The sequence below is a fragment of the Hyla sarda genome, chromosome 4 (genome assembly GCF_029499605.1).
Source record: "Hyla sarda isolate aHylSar1 chromosome 4, aHylSar1.hap1, whole genome shotgun sequence".
In the NCBI taxonomy this organism is placed as follows: Eukaryota; Metazoa; Chordata; class Amphibia; order Anura; family Hylidae; genus Hyla; species Hyla sarda.
The window spans coordinates 119,691,893-119,713,924 of NC_079192.1; the positions used below are offsets into that span (position 1 = coordinate 119,691,893).

General features: G+C 40.9%; 1 protein-coding gene across 2 annotated transcripts in view; it reads right to left on the reverse strand.

Annotated features, from left to right (window-relative positions):
* Positions 1 to 22,032, reverse strand: part of RLBP1 (retinaldehyde binding protein 1) — a 49,460-nt gene that overhangs the window by 22,369 nt on the left and 5,059 nt on the right. For both annotated transcript variants that reach the window (XM_056571923.1, XM_056571922.1), the window contains exons 2-4: positions 20,215 to 20,254; positions 17,418 to 17,546; positions 14,095 to 14,299 (exon numbers count right to left, since the gene is read on the reverse strand). In XM_056571923.1, the coding sequence (XP_056427898.1) occupies positions 14,095 to 14,299; positions 17,418 to 17,546; positions 20,215 to 20,226 (346 nt within the window). In that variant the 5' untranslated portion in view covers positions 20,227 to 20,254. The remainder of the gene's footprint in view (positions 1 to 14,094; positions 14,300 to 17,417; positions 17,547 to 20,214; positions 20,255 to 22,032) is intronic.

Here is a 22,032-nt window from a genome sequence, read left to right on the forward strand (position 1 = left end):
TGGTGCCAGAAAGTCAAACAGATTTGTAAATTACTTCTATTAAAACATCTTAATCTTTCCAGTACTTTTTAGGGTCTGTATACTACAGAGGAAATAGTTTTCTTTTTGGAACACAGAGCTCTCTGCTGACATCATGACCACAGTGCTCTCTGCTGACATCTCTGTCCATTTTAGGAACTGTCCAGAGCAGCATATGTTTGCTATGGGGATTTTCTCCTACTCTGGACAGTTCTTAAAATGGACAGAGATGTCAGCAGAGAGCACTGGTCATGATTCAGCAGAGAGCTCTGTGTTCCAAAAAGAAAACCATTTCCTCTGTAGTATTCTGCAGCTAATAAGTACTGGAAGGATTAAGATTTTTTAATAGAAGTAATTTACAAATCTATTTAACTTTCTGGCACCAGTTGATTTAAAAAAAAAAAAAAAAAAAAAGTTTCCCACAGGAGTACCCCTTTAATAGCCACCTGAAATTGCATTCACCATATGAACGTTTAACCCTGTCTTTCCCAACCAGGGTGCCTCCAGCTGTTGCAAAATTACAACTCCTAGCATGCCCGGACAGCCGTTGGCTGTCAGAACTAGCCAGCCCAGTCTTTCCCAACCAACCAGTGTGCCTCCAGCTGTTGCAAAACTACAACTCCCAGCATGCCCGGACAGCCAACGGCTGTCCGGGCATGCTGGGAGTTGTAGTTTTGCAACAGCTGGAGGCTGACTGGTTAAGAAACAATGTCCTAATGTGATGGACATTGAGGATTTCGCCATGTGCGGAAAATATTCACTACTATAATGGTCAGATAAGAATTGTCCAACATTGGGAGTGCTGAGAACACACAGGTGTCGGTGAGTACTCTCCCCTTATACCACCAGTATAGCAGTGCTAGTATTGTATTCCCCAACAACAATAGGTCCACATGTTACCTGTACAAGATTCTAAAGCTATTTATTGATATTATCTGAACATACCTATATATATATATATATATATATACACACACATACTGTATATAAAGCAACACAGGAAGCATAAGAATATACTCAAATCAGAGTCGGCTATTAAAAATAATACAGAAGGTTTTCCCATAAACCCTTGAGAAATCATGGCCGAGGTGCAGTTTTCCTTCACCTGGGGCTAATATTCTATTTTTTGCCTTAGTTCTTCATACACAAAACAATGCAGAAAGGGTTGTATGCTGTCCCCCTCCTAGCATGTGGATCTTGTACCCGGACGGTCCTCCCCTATACCATGCCCCTTCATTATAGCCACTTTATGTCCCCAAAAATGAAAAACATACCAATATAAAGATTGGTGTCCACCATCTAATGATCATTACCCCTTGCAGGGTCTTATTTGCTTTTTTTCCACATAAGCTTACTACCTTTAGGAAAGCTTAAAGGGGTACTCCCGTAGAATTAAAAAATTTTTTTTTTTTAATCAACTGGTGCCAGAAAGTCAAACAGATTTGTAAATTACTTCTATTAAAACATCTTAATCTTTCCAGTACTTTTTAGGGTCTGTATACTACAGAGGAAATAGTTTTCTTTTTGGAACACAGAGCTCTCTGCTGACATCATGACCACAGTGCTCTCTGCTGACATCTCTGTCCATTTTAGGAACTGTCCAGAGCAGCATATGTTTGCTATGGGGATTTTCTCCTACTCTGGACAGTTCTTAAAATGGACAGAGATGTCAGCAGAGAGCACTGGTCATGATTCAGCAGAGAGCTCTGTGTTCCAAAAAGAAAACCATTTCCTCTGTAGTATTCTGCAGCTAATAAGTACTGGAAGGATTAAGATTTTTTAATAGAAGTAATTTACAAATCTATTTAACTTTCTGGCACCAGTTGATTTAAAAAAAAAAAAAAAAAAAAGTTTCCCACAGGAGTACCCCTTTAATAGCCACCTGAAATTGCATTCACCATATGAACGTTTAACCCTGTCTTTCCCAACCAGGGTGCCTCCAGCTGTTGCAAAATTACAACTCCTAGCATGCCCGGACAGCCGTTGGCTGTCAGAACTAGCCAGCCCAGTCTTTCCCAACCAACCAGTGTGCCTCCAGCTGTTGCAAAACTACAACTCCCAGCATGCCCGGACAGCCAACGGCTGTCCGGGCATGCTGGGAGTTGTAGTTTTGCAACAGCTGGAGGCTGACTGGTTAAGAAACAATGTCCTAATGTGATGGACATTGAGGATTTCGCCATGTGCGGAAAATATTCACTACTATAATGGTCAGATAAGAATTGTCCAACATTGGGAGTGCTGAGAACACACAGGTGTCGGTGAGTACTCTCCCCTTATACCACCAGTATAGCAGTGCTAGTATTGTATTCCCCAACAACAATAGGTCCACATGTTACCTGTACAAGATTCTAAAGCTATTTATTGATATTATCTGAACATACCTATATATATATATATATATATATATACACACACATACTGTATATAAAGCAACACAGGAAGCATAAGAATATACTCAAATCAGAGTCGGCTATTAAAAATAATACAGAAGGTTTTCCCATAAACCCTTGAGAAATCATGGCCGAGGTGCAGTTTTCCTTCACCTGGGGCTAATATTCTATTTTTTGCCTTAGTTCTTCATACACAAAACAATGCAGAAAGGGTTGTATGCTGTCCCCCTCCTAGCATGTGGATCTTGTACCCGGACGGTCCTCCCCTATACCATGCCCCTTCATTATAGCCACTTTATGTCCCCAAAAATGAAAAACATACCAATATAAAGATTGGTGTCCACCATCTAATGATCATTACCCCTTGCAGGGTCTTATTTGCTTTTTTTCCACATAAGCTTACTACCTTTAGGAAAGCTTAAAGGGGTACTCCCGTAGAATTAAAAATTTTTTTTTTTTTAATCAACTGGTGCCAGAAAGTCAAACAGATTTGTAAATTACTTCTATTAAAACATCTTAATCTTTCCAGTACTTTTTAGGGTCTGTATACTACAGAGGAAATAGTTTTCTTTTTGGAACACAGAGCTCTCTGCTGACATCATGACCACAGTGCTCTCTGCTGACATCTCTGTCCATTTTAGGAACTGTCCAGAGCAGCATATGTTTGCTATGGGGATTTTCTCCTACTCTGGACAGTTCTTAAAATGGACAGAGATGTCAGCAGAGAGCACTGGTCATGATTCAGCAGAGAGCTCTGTGTTCCAAAAAGAAAACCATTTCCTCTGTAGTATTCTGCAGCTAATAAGTACTGGAAGGATTAAGATTTTTTAATAGAAGTAATTTACAAATCTATTTAACTTTCTGGCACCAGTTGATTTAAAAAAAAAAAAAAAAAAAAGTTTCCCACAGGAGTACCCCTTTAATAGCCACCTGAAATTGCATTCACCATATGAACGTTTAACCCTGTCTTTCCCAACCAGGGTGCCTCCAGCTGTTGCAAAATTACAACTCCTAGCATGCCCGGACAGCCGTTGGCTGTCAGAACTAGCCAGCCCAGTCTTTCCCAACCAACCAGTGTGCCTCCAGCTGTTGCAAAACTACAACTCCCAGCATGCCCGGACAGCCAACGGCTGTCCGGGCATGCTGGGAGTTGTAGTTTTGCAACAGCTGGAGGCTGACTGGTTAAGAAACAATGTCCTAATGTGATGGACATTGAGGATTTCGCCATGTGCGGAAAATATTCACTACTATAATGGTCAGATAAGAATTGTCCAACATTGGGAGTGCTGAGAACACACAGGTGTCGGTGAGTACTCTCCCCTTATACCACCAGTATAGCAGTGCTAGTATTGTATTCCCCAACAACAATAGGTCCACATGTTACCTGTACAAGATTCTAAAGCTATTTATTGATATTATCTGAACATACCTATATATATATATATATATATATACACACACATACTGTATATAAAGCAACACAGGAAGCATAAGAATATACTCAAATCAGAGTCGGCTATTAAAAATAATACAGAAGGTTTTCCCATAAACCCTTGAGAAATCATGGCCGAGGTGCAGTTTTCCTTCACCTGGGGCTAATATTCTATTTTTTGCCTTAGTTCTTCATACACAAAACAATGCAGAAAGGGTTGTATGCTGTCCCCCTCCTAGCATGTGGATCTTGTACCCGGACGGTCCTCCCCTATACCATGCCCCTTCATTATAGCCACTTTATGTCCCCAAAAATGAAAAACATACCAATATAAAGATTGGTGTCCACCATCTAATGATCAACTCGGTCGTAAAATTATGTGTTATGTATTCCAGGTGATGAATACCATAACCCTTTACTTTTTGTTGCCCAATTTGGGGATGAGCCACAGGATTGTGTTACTAGTTTTAAGCATTTACAAGGCCATTAGCAGCATTTCGGCCACATTTCAGCCTGTGTTGTGTAAGTGTAAAGCTGTGCAGAGCTCTGTAGGTGGCCGCAGAATAGTAATTGATACACAAGGCCATGTACAGGCGAAGGGTCGGTTCACTTGTAAATTCCCAGAAGGAGAAGTTACTCACTAGTTAATCAATAGCAGATCCTCCCAGTGAACACAACATGATGCAACACTAGGTAATCAGGACAATGTCAGGCGGGGGGCAATTATTTAGGATATTCCGGAAAATATTCCAAAAATGTCTAAATGCTTAAATAAATTCTGTATCCTATAACTGGCACAGATGACATTCATTTTTTATCTTCTATTGTTATTATATAAACATAGCAAAGTTTTAAAATAAAAAAAATATATAAAAAACACTTTTTTTTAATAGAAATCATACAACTTAGGCTACTTTCACACTGACGTTATGACGTGGCTGTGTGACGGCTGTCGGGGAACTCGAGGGGGAATAGTGGGAGAAAAAATACTGCAAGCGTCGGCTTTTTCTCCTGCTACTTTTGATACAAAATAATGGTGCCTGACGGACCCCATTGACTATAATGGGATCCATCGGGACCAGTTATTGCCCATTGTGCCTCATCCAGATAACTGTCGATCAAGTAAAAAAATTTAAAAAAACGTAATGTCCGTTCTCGACCGGGTGCAACGATAGTGCGAAAGTAGCCTTACTGATTAAAGTGACTGTATTGACATTTTTTTTTACTGATTACAACTAGATATTGAAACATTTTTTTTCCTAATCTGTTTCTTTTTTTCTAATTTTTTATTTATTACATTTTTTTGTATATTATTAATGGGGCTGCCATCTTGCCTATGCTGTTTTTAACATCATATTGTGATAGGCTTTACAGCAAGTCCCATGGACATAGATGACAATGGACTGGCTGAGACCCTATTCACTAGAATTGGAATATTTCTGGGCATGCTCTGTGACCTGTGCAAAGGTCATTTCTCAGGAAAGAATCCTGTAATTCAGTAATACTGCTGGAAAGTGATCTGTACAGAACAGAAAGTCTCAGCTTAAAGGGGGGATGTCCTGTTATGTAAAACATATCCTCTATTCACAGGATAGGTGATCCGTGTGTAATCGCAGGGGGAGTTTGGGTTTCCAACCTCTGAAATCTCCAGAACGAGGCCCATCTCTTACTTCAGAGCGCTCCGCCCCCACCTCCCAAAATGAACTAGTCACTGAAATGAAGACCGGCTCCGCCAGTCACCAGCTGCTGCAATGTCCCATCTAAGCTGGTGATTGGCACAACAGCCCGTCACTCCCAAGCGCTCCAAAGTAAAAGGTGGGTACCGTTCTGGAGATCTGGGAGGTTCTCAATGGATGGACCCCCTCCATCACATACTCATCTCATATCCTATTTACAGGGGATACGTTTTGCATGACTGGACATCCCTTTTATATTAGGCCCAGTGCCCAGACTGAAAACTATAAACTAGATAGTAAAATGAAAGATTAGAAAAAACAAAAACCCCAAACTCTTAAAAATTAGTTTAACATAAAAACTTGAAACAATAAGCCATTTTTATTACATATTCTCTTTAATGGTTCAACTGTGCATAATAAGATATTGCATCTTTTTACTGTTGTCACACACATTTTTATTAGAAAAATATCACTCCAGTTTCTGCTGTAGTTTTTTGAGCCAAAACAGAAGTGTATTTAGCATACATAGGTTGAACTTGATGGACTCTGGTCTTTTTTAATTAAAGGGGTACTCCGCTGCTCAGCGTTTGGAACAAACTGTTCCGAATGCTGGAGCTGGGAGCTCGTGACATCATAGCCCCGACCCCTCGTGATGCCACGCCCCTCCCCGCCCCCTCGATGCAAGTCTATGGGAGGGAGCGTGACAGCATCACGTCCCCTCCCATAGACTTGCATTGAGGGGGTGGGGCGTGATGTCACGAGGGGCAGGGCTATGATGCCACGAGCTCCCGGCCCCGGCTCCAGCATTGGGAACAGTTTGTTCAAAACGCTGAGCAGCGGAGTACCCCTTTAAGGTTTTTTTTTTTCTTTTTGGGTGGGGGTCAGAAAACATTGCTTTAAAGTTTGTAGTAAAATCTAAAATGCAGTACATAAAGGCTGGGCCCTTACAAAGTATTTTGGGCCTCTTATGATGGGCCTCATTTTGATCCTCCTTTTGGTCAATATTTTGCACTAAAATCAAAAGTTAGTCCCACTCCTGCTTATAGTGACACTTCAATGAGACCAAAAATACTGTGTGTACCAGCCACAAAGCATTTTGTTTTGTAATGTTTTTGTTGTTTTGGGTTGGCGTATTTTTTTTTTCCAAAATGCAGCAAGCTCCAGGTTTCCTGGCTTTTTTCTGTCACTTGTTTCTCTACAGGACTACAGTGTTCTGCAAGTTTCCATCATTACAGCCAAGACAAATCTAATCTCTTAGATGTATAATGTTCATTACACTTATGCGGTTACTATGCCAACCAGTATTGAAGTGACCACTGGAAAGTAATATACCGTTTTCCAAATTCCCAATTTGCTGTGGCCTTTGAGAAACAAGCAGTAGCTGGTATGGAGGTGGGATAAGAAGTGTCTTAGGTGATCACGAGTGCTCAGTGTTACATAAGATTTCTTCTAGAGCACAGTTCATAGCAGCTCACCCTCGTGACAGGGTGAGGACTCCGCCTCGACAATGGAATAAGAAGAAGGATCGTCCAGCGCTTGACTCAGGGAAAAAACACTTTATTGGGACGCCATGGAGAACAAACAGGTACACGGAGACATGTGACGCGTTTCACGCGTCACATGTCTCCGTGTACCTGTTTGTTCTCCATGGCATCCCAATAAAGTGTTTGTTCCCTGAGTCAAGCGCTGGACGATCCTTCTTCTTATGAGATTTCTTCTGTAATGATACTTATCACAGTCAGATGGTCAGATACAGAAGATCTGCTCCCACTAGTAATTTAGATACACGAATATGGGGAATATCTATGGAATGAATTGTTAAGGAGGCAAAGTCTGGTCACATGTCTGGTAATCTGTTTCACTTGATAAGTCTTAACATTTCTAGACAGTGATCACACGACCAAAGCATGAGACTAGAATCGTGGATCAGTCTTGCTGCATGTAGATTTTAGGGTGGATTTCCCACTACAGAATACTTACATGCTTGCAGAATGTGGTTGCCTAAGAGCTGTGTAATTATATGCTATTGATGCGGCTCTACTTGTAGGTATAGTCTTTTTTTTTTCTTTTAGACAGAAATACTGTCCCAATAGCCAAGCCTTAGCAACCATACCTACATTCTCACCTATTCTCATACTTGTCCTTTCACCTCACACTCCCCCACTCCCCAAGTCTTCGCACCAGCGTTTACTAACCCTAGACAGCTCTTAATACTCTAATTTCCTTTATCCAGTGTTCCCATATTTTACATTTACTATCCTGTATAGGTGTACTGTCCACTTTGTCCAATCTTAATGTTTCCATAACGCATGCATGGCTTAAAAGATTTAGGATTTCTATTGTCTTAGGAGTGTTGGGTGACTTCCAATTAAATGCTATTGCTGAGCGGACAACGGATAGCAAGTGAAAAGTTATAAGTCTGTCCTTATATGGGAGGTGTTCTAGCCCTATGTTTAAAAGGGCTAGCTCAGGGCCCAATTCTATTTGTTTTGCTAAGATGTTATTTAACAGGGTATTTATCTCTTCCCAGACTTTCTGTATTGGAGGACATGTCCACCAAACATGTATAAGTGTGCCCTCTTCCTGTAAACATCTCCAACACAATGACCCAGACTTGTCTTTATTATACATTTTGGACATACGTGTCGGTGTAAGGTACCAACTTTCCAAATGGGAGACACAATTACGACAGGTTTACAGGAGCTACGTACATTTGGGACCAACATTCAGAGAGAATTTTTCTACTAAGATCTTTTTCCCATTTTACTTGAAAGTTTAGGATGGGGACCTGGGAAATAGCCTGACAAGCTCTGTACGCTTTTGATATACCCCCCTTACCCCCCTTGGATGTAAAGAAATACTTTTCAAAGTTCAAAGTACTTGTAGGTATAGTCAAGCAGTCCATCCACCAGCAGAAAAATGATCGATCGTGGTACTTGCCAAAACTTCAGGAAAATCACTTTTTCTTTCAGGAACACAAGTTCAGAAATGGCACTTGCAGTAACTAGTTTCAGCCTATGGCCGTTTGTCACTGCTGATGCATTCTAGACTTGTAAGGGAATAGGCACATGGGCACAATCCTCACTCATGTGAAGTTCCATGTCACGGCTATCTAAGCTTTCTTTTTCTCCTTTTCTGAAGTTTCCAATGTTTGCCTTTTTTGATATGTGCTATTCCCAAGTTATGCCCGAAATGTCATATATGTAAATTAAAAACAGATCCCTCCAGGACAGCACAGGATAGAGCTGGTGCACAAGACTTCAAGGTTAAAGCAGATTTATTTTACCCGGCATGCAACGCGTTTCGCTGGATAACCAGCTTCATCAGCCTGATGAAGCTGGTTATCCAGCGAAACGCGTTGCATGCCGGGTAAAGTAAATCTGCTTTTACCTTGAAGTCTTGTGCGCCAGCTCTATCCTGTGCTGTCCTGGAGGGATCTGTTTTTGCTTCACGTCGTGTTGCCAGGAGCGGCTGCCGAGTTTCGCCCGCATAGGGTCTATGCCTGCACCATTGTTGTACTTGGTCGCAGTACAACCGACATCGGTGAGCAATATTGCTTAAATTGTATCCTATTTGTTGACGGTATCACACTAGGAGCGCCGTCTCCCTTTGTCTACATATGTAAATTAACTGGTTTAGTGCACTGGGGGACGTTCCCTTCCCCTTGGTGGACTCTTTTGCCTGCCAAGCTTCGCCCTGTACAATACCCTCTTCATAAATATTAATGTTTCTGCCTACAAGCACATAGCTGATATGTGTTATGAGATCTCCAGCACAGCCAACCCATACCACCATGGCACATGCACTACTTTTACGCTTCTCCTGAGCCTTTTTGCAACAGAGGCCACATATATGTATACTTGTAGGCAGAGCCATGAAGATTTATAAAGGGGATGTTGTACATGAGTTGGGTGAGCATAAGAGTGCACCAGGGGTCTGGAAATGCCCCCAGAACACCAAAACACAGTTGAAATTGGCATCACCCACATTAGCCTGTACCAGCAGGTTAGTGTAGGTGACCCTGGTGTCAGATTTTCTGTAAAACTTATAGATAGATATCCAATAAGTCACAAGGAAAGTCAAAAGTGAGTCGGCACTGCCGCATATGGATTACCGTAGGTGGTATGAACTGGAACTAACGCCCGGAAGAACGGCCCAGCTGCTCCACAGTGCTCAATCCCATAGGGAAGGCAACTTTAAACATATCCACGGAAAAGAAACGCAGGGAGGCACACGTGAATAACGCCAATAGCACTTTATTCCAGTATGGTCACTGATACAACACAGGCCAACAGGCGGTTTCACGCACACATGCGCTTAATTATGAACTATCAGGTCATATAGGTCATGATTAAGCGCATGTGAGCGTGAAACGGCCCGTTGGCCTTTGTTGTATCCGTGACCATACCGGAATAAAGTGCTATTGGAGTTATCCACGAGTGCCTCCCTGTTTTTTTTTTTTTCCTGGAAGATATCCAATAAGTGTTTTTGACATTATTTTTGCCTCATAGGACAAGGGGGTGTGGTCACTATGATGGCTTAAATGGGTACTCCGCTGGAAAAATATTTTATTTTAAATCAACTGGTGCCAGTAAATTAAACAGATTTGTAAATGACTTCTATATAAAAATCTTAATCCTTTCAGTACTTATCAGCTGCTGTATGCTCCATAGGAAGTTGTATTTATTTTTAAATGTATTTTCTGTCTGACAACAGTGCTCTCTGCTGACACCTCTGTCCATGTCAGGAACTGTCCAGAGTAGGATAGGTTTGCTCTGGGGATTTGTTCCTACTCTGGACAGTTCCTGACATGGACAGAGGTGTCAGCAGAGAGCACTGTGGTCAGACAGAAAATACATTTAAAAAGAAAATAACTTCCTGTGGAGCATACAGCAGCTGATAAATACTGGAAGGATTAAGATTTTAAATAGAAGTTATTTACAAATCTGTTTAACTTTCGAGCACTAGTTGATTTAAAAAAAAATGTTTTCCAGCGGAGTACCCCTTTAACATGTGACACACACTGCGCCAAAATGTACCAAAACTTAGTATATATATTTTTTTAACAAATTTACCAAATAGCCTGAGCTATTTTGATAGCTTTACCACATCCTTAGGCTTAGTTGTGCAGAACGGACACAGAACGATTCGGAGCACAACTGACACCTCCGGGTCCCGACGGATTCCATTGACTTAAATGAAGCCCATTACAAATTTGGTATTTTACTGGAATTGAGCGGAGAATAGAAGTAGGACATACCGACATTTTTCTCCACTCAACTCCCATCGTTCGACGAACTGTCTGATGGAGCTCAATTTAACGGATCACAACGGCAGTGTGAACGAGCCCTTAGACTGTCCAGTTCCAGATTATGCTGTTGATGGATAACAGGATGGATAAATTTGGGCAATTTTTTTTTTTTTTAAGACAATTTTCTGTTCCAGAAGGTTTTGCTATAGAACCCCTGGTAATTGTGTAGCAATTTACTTCCCTATTGATGTCAATGGGGAGAACTGGTGACAAATGTGTTCTCTTTCCGCTGCAAAAACTGACATGCTGGTAATTTTTTTGGATAAGAATGTTTTATCACATTTTATTTTTTGCTAATGTATACCACTGTGGGTTTTCTATCTGCAGATATGGACAGAAAATCTGCAGCATTTTGGAAACCTTTGGACATTTCATTAGTCTACAACAATGTTTTCTAAACAGTGTGCCTCCAGCTGTAGGAAAACAACAAATCCCAGCATGCCCGGACAGCCTTCGGCTGTCCTGGCATGCTGGGATTTGTAGTTTTGCAACAGCTGGAGGCACACTGTTTAGAAAACACTGGTCTACAGGGATAATGAGCACACACGCATAAAGTTCTCTTTAATCCATTTCTAAAGCAATATGCATACAGTGAAGGCGATATTACGTTTTTGGAGTAGGCATAAGCTATATGTGCATAGAGATCAATACCGGAGGAGAGAACAGGCTGATGGAAGAGCTACATCTATCTGTCCGCTAATGCACTGTGGGACAAAATGAGGCTTTTTAATTGACACTTCATTAAAGGGAGATATTATAGTCCTGGCGAGCGTAATTAACTTTATTATCTTCTCAGAAAATACCTTGCTGGGACTTTATCCATCACTTTGGCTAATGCTCATGAATCTAGTGCACTAGCTCCACCTACTGGTCATGTAATGAAATGAATAATGAAAGGACAAACGCTCAGGCAATTACTGGATTTTACTTTTCCCTTTCACTTTAAACATTTTGGTTATTTTTATTTTTACAAAAGGCTGAAATTTTTTTTATTAGTGATATCACAGAAAAGCTCTAACATAGACTAAAAACGGAAAAGTTAAAATGTAAAATGCCCGTAATTATTGTGAAAAAGCATAAGCAAGGAAATGCATTATATTTCTAATTTCTTCATATATTGTTACATGTAAAAGCACCTCAACAATATTTTCAAATGGCTGGCAGGAGACCATGGGCATAACTAGTAGAAATTTTAAAGTAGTAGTCCAGCATACCCTAAGGGTCTATTTATGTGTACAGTATACTTTGTATATTTGATGCGCAGGATTTGAAGCTGCAGATTTAAAGCTGTGTTTGGTCATTTAGTTTACATTGAAAACTGCAGCAGAAAATCTGCTAAATTAAAGGAGCAGTGTAGTGAAAGATAAGGGGATAAGGATGAGGGATAAGTTATAGATCGTGGGGTGTCCGACCACTGGGACCCCCCCCCCCGGCGATTTCCAGAATGGGGTCCCGACAGTCTGCTGGGAGGGGGCGTGCCGACCCCCGCACGGAACGCCGGCCAACATGCTCCCTCCATGTATTTCATAGAAATACATAGAGGGTGCGTGTCGGCCTCTGCTTCCTGTGGGGGTTGGAAAGGCCGCTTCCGGCAGACTGCCGGGACCCCATTCTGGAGATTGCGGGGGGTCCCAGTGGTTGGACCCCCGCAATCTGTAAGGGGATAAGTTATTTTTCACTGCACTACTCCTTTAAATCCTGCGCATCAAATATGCAGCAGATCTTGTACATGTGGAGGTTTTCCAGCTGTGATGTTATTTTTTTAAATGTGTGCAGGTTGGTGGGGGGGTCCCACCTCCACTGCTGATTGGCTGAGCACACTGTCTCACACGACCACTATCCTGGAGGTGTAGTACATCAGGGAGCAGTCTCTGTTATGAAAGCGTGGCAGTGAAGTGAGGAAGATAAGTATGGTTCCCCTCACCACCATAACATGATAGTGTGGTGTCCCGGTATAGGACCTTGTCCTGTCCCTGTCTAAAGTCCCCTCAGTTAGAGTCCCTCCATTCCACAGGGCTCTCCTGCAGGGCTTGCCGGTTGGTTGCCTCATATAAATGTATTTCTGTATAGTGTACAAATGTATAGGACCTACCTAGGTCACGTGATGTATTATAATGGTTGTACAGATATTTAGGACCTTCCTGGGTCATGTAATGTACCCAGAGTTCTCTGGGTTCAGGACTTACAGGCTATGCAACCAATGGGATTAGTCCTGCCCCCTTAAGGGGCTGTAGTCACTAAATTCTCGCTCTTAGTTCCGGACTATCAAGCAAGCACAATCAGCATATCTCAATTCATCTCAACTAGGCCAAAGCCTAAAGAACCAGCAGCCACTAAAACAGTGAGTTATAAGCTCTATTCAACTCAAATCCTACAATTAGTAGCACAGTGGCCTGCTTAACGCTCAAGACTATTAGTCCCAGCAAAGCCTGTGAGGAACCTGCATCCCGGTTACCTCAAGAGGAACTGTTTGATTGTAAAGACTGTTGTCATAAGAAGTTCAGTAAAAGTTCCAGTTATCTCATAAATTCTGCTGTGGACATTCCATTTATTATCCTGCCGTTTGTGGACTGGTTGTTGGCAGGGCCTTCTATACAAAACAACCGCACCCTGGCGTCACGACCAAATAAGGGTTAATACCACCAGACCCTGTAGCATCATTGCAACACCCCTATATCACTACCCTTCTGGCTTACCACAATAGCTGGAAAACCCCTTTAAGTATTATACAGGGCTTAGAACATACAGCTTTATGACATGTATTAATGTACAGAAACCTGCAGCAATTGACACTGCATAGACTATAATCCATTGTTCAGGAGCAGGCACCATTTACCATGGGTTTGCTCATAGTCGCATGCCTTGTAGGTCAAATAGGGCTACGTCCCAGTCCTAAATGTCCACAGTGTCATCTTTGTTGCGTCAAGTTTGCAGTGCATACAAACATTTTCCAACAACATTCATTATTGTATTTATCACGTAATGACAAAAGAGGAATGATAACCTTTATACGTTCTAATAAAAGAGCTTTCTCTCCAAACACAATAATAACTTTACTACAGGATTTATCATAAATGTCTAATAAGTGGGGAGGGGTCTTACCCCTGGGATCCCCTTTTGGGAGAATAAGAGTCTGTGGTTTGCTGTCCCCTTTTCCAAGGCAAAGTAGCCCCCAGATTGAATGGAGAGGTGGCTACATGTCAGCAGCCCTTTACATTCTAATCTAGAAGAGTTATAAAAGTCTAACAAGTGGGACGTTCCTCTTACCTTTCAGAAGGTCGTACGATCTATTTACATCAAATTTTCGGGCCCGAATGAAACGCAAAAAAAAGCTATTATCCTTCCCGACCGTCTTCTCTGCCACCGTCCTGTGGAGCTCATCGCCAGTGTTTGCCTTCTCCTGTATCAGGTCTCGAAGTTCCTTTACAGCGGATTCTCTCTTCTCATCTGTCTCATTTAATTCATCTTTAGCCTTAAAATGTGAAAAAAACAAAAAAAACTCAGTATTTTATGTTCTGTAACGAGGATCTGTTAGCTTTCCTACATGTAATGAATTGTGTTCCCCAGGAAATAACAATTTAGGAGCCTCTTACCTTGTATGGCTCCTTCTCTGTTATTCAACATGTGTGTAGGGCTATTAAAGTGCTAGCAGCACGCCAACTTCAGCAGTATTTTACGTGAATAAAAATATGCAAGAACTCACTTTTTTCAGGAAGATTCTTCCGGTATTATTTTCTTATTTCATATTGCACAAAGACGGTCTCGCAGGACTCGGTCAGTTACATTTAGCAGCCATGGTAAGTTACATTTAGTTGGCGTGCTGCTAGCACTTTAATAGCCCTACACACGTGTTGAATTCAGTCTGTTCAAGTGGAGTTGTTTGGAGCTCTGAATGTATGGGTTTTCCTTTTCATGAATTGAATAAGAAGGAACTCAATTGAGTTTGTGTGTTTAGCCTTCTCTGTTATTCTAGTTATCAATGTATTTATAAGGTTCTAGTAGGAATAATGGAGGAATTGCACAATGCAGAATACTAGGTAATGATGCTTCAAAATTGTCATAGCATGGGAAATACACCAGATGGGTCAGGAGAGGCTATAGGGCCTCTTTAAACCATGATAGGTTTTTGCATTGATGAAGTGACTTAGGTTTACCTATAAATGGTGGGTAGACTAGTTATATAGGACTAGTTCTAAAGAAAAAGTCTACCCACCATTTATATGCATGTTGTTTCTTTTGGTACGTGAGGGTCGCACACTAGACTAAGTGCCTCGTACACTATCTTGGATAGAGAATGCCGGCCCACTATTTGATAATTTAAGGGATACTCCCCTGGAAAACATTATTATTTTTTTTAAATCAACTGTTGTCAGAAAGTTACAGATTTGTAAATCACTTCTATTTAAAAATCTTAATCCTTCCATTACTTATTAGCTGCTGTATGCTCCACAGGAAGTTCTTTTCTTTTTGAATTTCTTTCCAGTCTGAACACAGTGCTCTCTGCTGACACCTCTGTCCATTTTAGGAACAGGAGAGGTTTGCTATGGGGATTTGCTCCTGCTCTGGACAGTCCCTGACATGGACAGAGGTGTCAGCAGAGAGCACTGTGGTCAGACAGAAAGGAAATCCAAAAAAAGAAAAGAACTTCCTCTGGAACATACAGCAGTTGATAAGTACTAGGAGGATTAAGATTTTTCAAATAGAAGTCATTTACAAATCTGTTTAACTTTCGGGCACTAGTTGATTTAAAACAAAATGTTTTCCAGTGGAGCACCCCTTTAACTTAGGTGTACGTATCTATAGTTATAAGGCATTAGGTATTAGAGGAGGAGCCAAAGTTCAGTTTTCATTTTCAAGAAAGAAGAAATGTATGATTCTCCAGACAAGGACACTTTCTTTTTTTTTTCAGTAAAACAGAAATGTGATGTTTGACGTTAGGAGCTGCAGGAATATTTTTTTTTTCCTTGTGATGAGATATTCTTAACCAATTGGTGATAAAGACAACATATAATGTCTCAATTTGTTCAGCTCACCTCCTCTCTGTGTCGCATGGATCCTCACCCGGCCTGGTGATGCACATAATCCAGAAGCAATCAGAGTCACTCGATAAAACTTCAAACTTTTATTTAGCCATTTAAAATGCCATGATACAGGATACTGTACACCACCTAACTGTGACCACACCACTGAAGCCGGATGCGTTTTGGGCGCGTGCGCATCCTTAGGGTATGTTCACACTGAGGAATAGGAGAGGAATTTCCACGAGTAATTCTGCTCGCTTTTTCCTCTCCAATTCATTCAGCAGTGAAAATCCCCAAAGAGTTGTACAGAATTTTTGCCCCTCAGTTCACACTGAGGAATTTCCTCAAGCAGAATTCTGAATTTCCTCAAGCAGAACATGTTCTTTCTTTCAGGCGGAGTCAGAAGCATTTCCGCGCGGAATTTCCGCATGAAAAAAAAAAGAGGAGTATTTGAAAGAGGAGTATTGATCTGCATGAAACCTGCATTTCCGCGCAAATTCTGTGCAAATTCCGCGCAAAATCGCTGCTAATTCTGAGCGGAAAAAAAACTGTATTTTGGGGTGGAAATCTTCAGCGTGATTTCCGCCCCAATTCCTCAGTGTGAACATATCCTTAAGCTACCTTTAGTCAACACGCCCCCTTTCCACAGGCTGTCGGGGCCCTGTACAGGAGATCGTAGGGGGGAGATCTGAAACTTATCCCCTTAGGATAGGGGATACATTTTTCACCACTGGATATCTCCTTTAAAATATACATTAGCCCTATATGTTTTAGAAGCTATACATACCAGCATGCAGTAGTGTCTCTCCATTCTCAATCTGGCAATTGGAAGAGTAATATTGGATTGACATTTTAACTTAAAGGGATTGTCCAGTGAAAGAAACAACCAGTGTATAGTGTCAAAAAATATAATAAAGCAAGTTACTAATATAATGTAATTATCCATAATGTACAGATCTCCATATTAGCTGAGCTGTCTGGCTTGTAGCTGTGACATGACATGCTCATGTCCCTGCTCCTCCCTCCTATACTCTCTGCTCAGGCTAAGACCATTGATGTGAAGAGGGGGAGCTTGTATTACTGCTCATTACATTTTAAGGTAGCAGTAAGTCTGTTTTGGCAGAAACACTTCCTGCTGCCTTATCTTTGAAAGGGTTCCTGCTGCCTTAACATCATTTGAGCGATAATATTATCTCGCCCTCTTCCCATCACTGGTCTTGTCCTGAGCAGAAAGGAGGTGGAGGGGAGCAGTGATAGGAATGCTCAATGTGACATGATGTCAAAGCTATAAAGGAGGGAGCAGATAACATTATATTAGTAAGTTGCTTATTATACTTTTTGACACCATAAACAGGATCATTTTGCCGCACAACTGCTTTAAGATTGTTTACTGATAAAACATGTCTGTTTTTCTCAGGACACAGAGCTACCCTTGTACATTGGCTGTCTGACATTGTAGCCCAGCACCAATTGCTTGGACTGCAATACCAGACCTAACCCATGGACAGTCATAGCGCCATTTCTGGAAAGAAAGCAGACCCTACTCATGGTCTTTAAAATAAGAATTACCTTCTGCACTGTATGTTCTGGTAGCACCTCACATTTGCCGAACACTGCTCCATGATCTTTGGTTGTCAGACGCTCTAGTTTGGCACGGAGAGACTGTTCCTCTTCTGAAACAATGCGATATGTTCCTGTCTAAAAGCAACCAACAAACATTAGAGCTCATAGATAACAGTTTCCAATAAACATAACCAATGGTACAACAAACTAGTTGGAACCATAAAGTTTAAAACTAAAATAGACATTTTGGATTTTTGTTTTTTTTCTGGGAGAAAAAAAATACTTAAAATTCCAAATGAGAAATGTTTTTTTTAACTTTTTTTTAGGGATGTGAATCACTCTGCTGCTATAGATTCATTAGAAGATTGTCTAGTTTAGATTGGTCTCATACTCTTTCCCCATAGACTGTAAGATCTTGAGAATTCCAATTCTCCATAGGCCCTTCTTTCCTCCAGCAGGGGGCATCAACTGTTGGCATCTTTTTCCCCAAAATTGATCTACGTTGTGTCAAACCCCATGACCAGTTAAAGGGGTATTCCAGGAAAAATCTATAATATATATATATATATATATATATATATATATATATATATATATATATTGGGGAATATGCAAATCAGCTCATTACATCACCTTTTCAGGCGATGTTCCCTGGTATCAGCTTAGCTCCAGTTACGGAATATAAAAAGCTAATCGGGATTAATGCCAAGCCAGGACTCTCTCCAGAAGGAAAGCAGATGGGTATGCTTTCCTTCTGGAGAGAGTTCTGGCTTGGCATTAATCCCGATTAGCTTTTTATATTCCGTAACTGGAGCTAAGCTGATACCAGGGAACATCGCCTGAAAAGGTGATGTAATGAGCTGATTTGCATATTCCCCTACCCAGAATGCCTGCGGAGTGCTTAGTGGCCCTTGAAAGCTCCGTCACACCAGGAGTGGTGAACTCTCCCTGAGTTAAATACTCATCCCGTTTAATATATATATATATATATATATATATATATATATATATATTGCAAGGAACCGTCCTCGGGGATTCACTCTTGGATCGTCCTGGACTACGCCACAGGATGCGTTTCTTCTCAATAAACCAGCAAACAAACGTTTATAATGCAAATCTGGCACCTTTCCAGTTTTATTAGACAGGTTGCAGGGAAAAAAATTAACAAAAAGCAGGAACAAAGCAAAATCCTAGACCGTCTGGTCACTGACTAAACAGATCAGCTTGTCCTGACTAACAACAGCTGAGCTTCCCTCAGCCGGTTAAACATATGTCCCCTGCAACCTTCTACTCACAATTCATGTCACTCTTTGAGCCACTCATAGCTCGGGCTGTGTACTCCTCAGCAGGCTCTGTCTCTTCCCTACAGCCCACTTGCTGTCTCCTAGGAAGAGCCCAGATTAGACTGACTCTCCATCTTATATACACACCTCCCTTCCCTCCTGCCTCATTAATTAAGAAGCAGGTGAGAGATACTTCAGGGTGAGCCAAGGAAATACACCCTTTCCTTGCCACCTCATCACAATATATATATATATATATATATATATATATATATATATATATATATATATATATATATATAAACAACTGGCTCCAGAAAGTTAAACAGATTTGTAAATTACTTCTATTAAAAAATCTTAATCCTTCCAATAATTATAAGCTGCTGAAGTTGAGTTATTTTCTGTCTGGCAACAGTGCTCTCTGCTGACATCTCTGCTTGTCTCGGGAACTACACAGAGTAGAAGAGGTTTGTTATGGGGATTTGCTTCTACTCTGGACAGTTCCCAAGACAGGAGTCATCAGAGAGCACTTAGTTTCGGTCAGGAAATGGTTGCCTTCTCTATCAAGCGGAATTCGAGCAGAATTCAAGCGGAATTTCCATGCGGAAATGAAGAGGAATGAAGGAGGAGGCTATTTAATCTACTTTTCTGAATTCCGCTCGAATTCTGCTTGAATTCCGCTTGAAAACGATGTCGGGCAGAATTTTTTTTTTTTACTATTGACTTCTATTGGATTCTGCTCGCAGATTCCGCTTGAAGAATGAACATGTTCTTTCTTCAAGCGGAAAGGAATTCAGCATCGGAGTTCTGCTAGCAGAATTTCCGCAGTGTGAACAGGACAGCAGAAATAACATTAAAGTCAATGGGCAGGAGATTTGCATTAATTTGGAGCGGAGAATTCAAGAGGAATTAAAAGAACAACTCAACTTCAGCAGCTCATAAGTACTGAAAGGATTAATATTTTTTTAATAGAAGTAATTTACAAATGTGTTTAACTTTCTGGAGTCAGTTGATATATATATATAAAAAGTCTTTTTTTTTTTTTTTTCCCGGATAACCCCTTTAAGAAGCCCTGTAGTCATATTTGCATTTTTCTCTTAACATCTTCGTAAAATACAATCTTTTATTATCAGGACTGTTCTCCTCTAGTAGTATATTGTAGTATTATATCTAGTAAATATATGTAGTATTATATCTAGTAGTATTTACTACCAATAGGAAAGCTTTATAGCCAACTGAAATTGCATTCACCATATGAAAATGTAGCCCAGTGTTTCCCAACCAGTGTGCCTCCAGCTGTTGCAAAACTACAACTCCCAGCATGCACGGACAGCCTTTGGCTGTCCGGGCATGCTGGGAGTTGTAGTTTTGCAACAGCTGGAGGAACACTGGTTGGGAAGCACTGGGCTAGTTGTAAAAGCCAATACCTAAGAAGGCATTGTAGCACACAACAGATATTTGTTTACTAAATAAAAAGTTACAAATAGTAAACACTCAATAGACAAAACACAAATACTTACAATGTCTGACATTTCACTTCTTCTTTGTCCACGCAAGAAGCTGGGGAAATAATTCAACAAGAAAAAGTATATAAAACGGTATATAAAAGGATGGTTGTCACATATTAATATTATTTGCAAATCTTTAGTAAATAGGGGAAAAAAATTATGTGGATTTTGTGGAAGTAGTATCAGCCAAGTCTCTAAAATTGTGACCCTGAGCAGGAAACCATAGCAAGTAGCATGTGAGGATACCATAGGAAGTTATTAGTCTGTATGTATGTCAGGATACTGTAGTTTTACAACAACAAGCATCCACTTACTCTTTTACTGAAAGAGTAGTAGTTGCTTTGAACAAATTTCCAGCAGATGAGGTTGGTAAATCCCCAGTAGGTAAAAATGGAAACCTGCCTGGGATAAACATATATCTATCCGAAGATAGATAGAACATAATATAATAGACCGACTAGATATGTGTATATCTGTGTATATATATATATATATATATATATATATATATATATATATACAATCAATATGCATGTACGATGCAGACTTAAGCTTAAAGCTCAACTGTCATGAAATCTTGGTGCAATAACCTGCGCACAGCCTTTGTACTGTGTGCAGGTGGTGTGTACAGCAATGTTTTTACCGGATATTTGTAGGCTTTCATGACGCCGAAAAATGCTTTTAATCAAAGCCACTGACGGTTGCATAGGCGTGGCGCATGTACGCGATGCCCCGCCACGCCTACCCAGTGTGTCAGCGCTGGGAACGCTGTGTGATTGACACACGGGTCCCAGCGCATGAGCCCTTCAGCTAATCTAACCTGCGCGCTGCTGTGTGTCATTCAGCAAGCGCTCGCTCCCGCCGCCGTCTTCCTCCTCAGTGCCCCTGCGCAGAGCAGCGCGCAATCAGGTTAGTTCTCGATACTAGGTGCAGAGAGGAGGCACGCTCTCTGCACCTAGCACTGCGCAGGCGCACTGAGGAGGAAGACGACGGTGGGAGTGAGCGCTTGCTGGATGACACACAGCGGCACGCACGTAAGATTAGCTAGTCAATCACACAGCGTTCCCAGCGCTGACATACTGGGTAGGCGTGGGGGTGGACGTGACCTACCTCGTGCCACGCCTATCCGACCATCAGTGGCTTTGATTAAAAGCATTTTTTGGCGTCATGAAAGCCTGCAAATATTAGGTAAAAACATTGCTATACCCACCACCTGCACACAGTACAAAGGCTGTGTGCAGGTTATTGCACCCAGATTTCATGACAGTTGCACTTTAACCCCTTAAGGACCGGGGTTTTTTCCAATTTTGCATTTTCGTTTTTTGCTCCTTGCCTTTAAAAAATCATACCTCTTTCAATTTTGCACCTAAAAATCCATATGATGGCTTTTTTTTTTGCGCCACCAATTCTACTTTGTAATGACGTCAGTCATTTTGCCCAAAAATCTACGGTGAAGCAGGAAAAAAAATAATTGTGCGACAAAATTGAAAAAAAAACACGCTGTTTTGTAAATTTTGGGGGCTTCCCTTTCTACGTAGTACATTTTTCGGTAAAAATGACACCTTATCTTTATTCTGTAGGTCCATACCATTAAAATGATACCCTACTTATATAGGTTTGATTTTGTCGGACTTCTGTAAAAAATCATAACTACATGCAGGAAAATTAATATGTGTAAAATTGTCATCTTCTGACCCCTATAACTTTTTTATTTTTCTGTGTATGGGGCAGTATGAGGGCTCATTTTTTGCGCCGTGATCTGAAGTTTTTAACGGTACCATTATTGCATTGATAGGACTTATTGATCGTGACCAAAAATGCACTATTTTG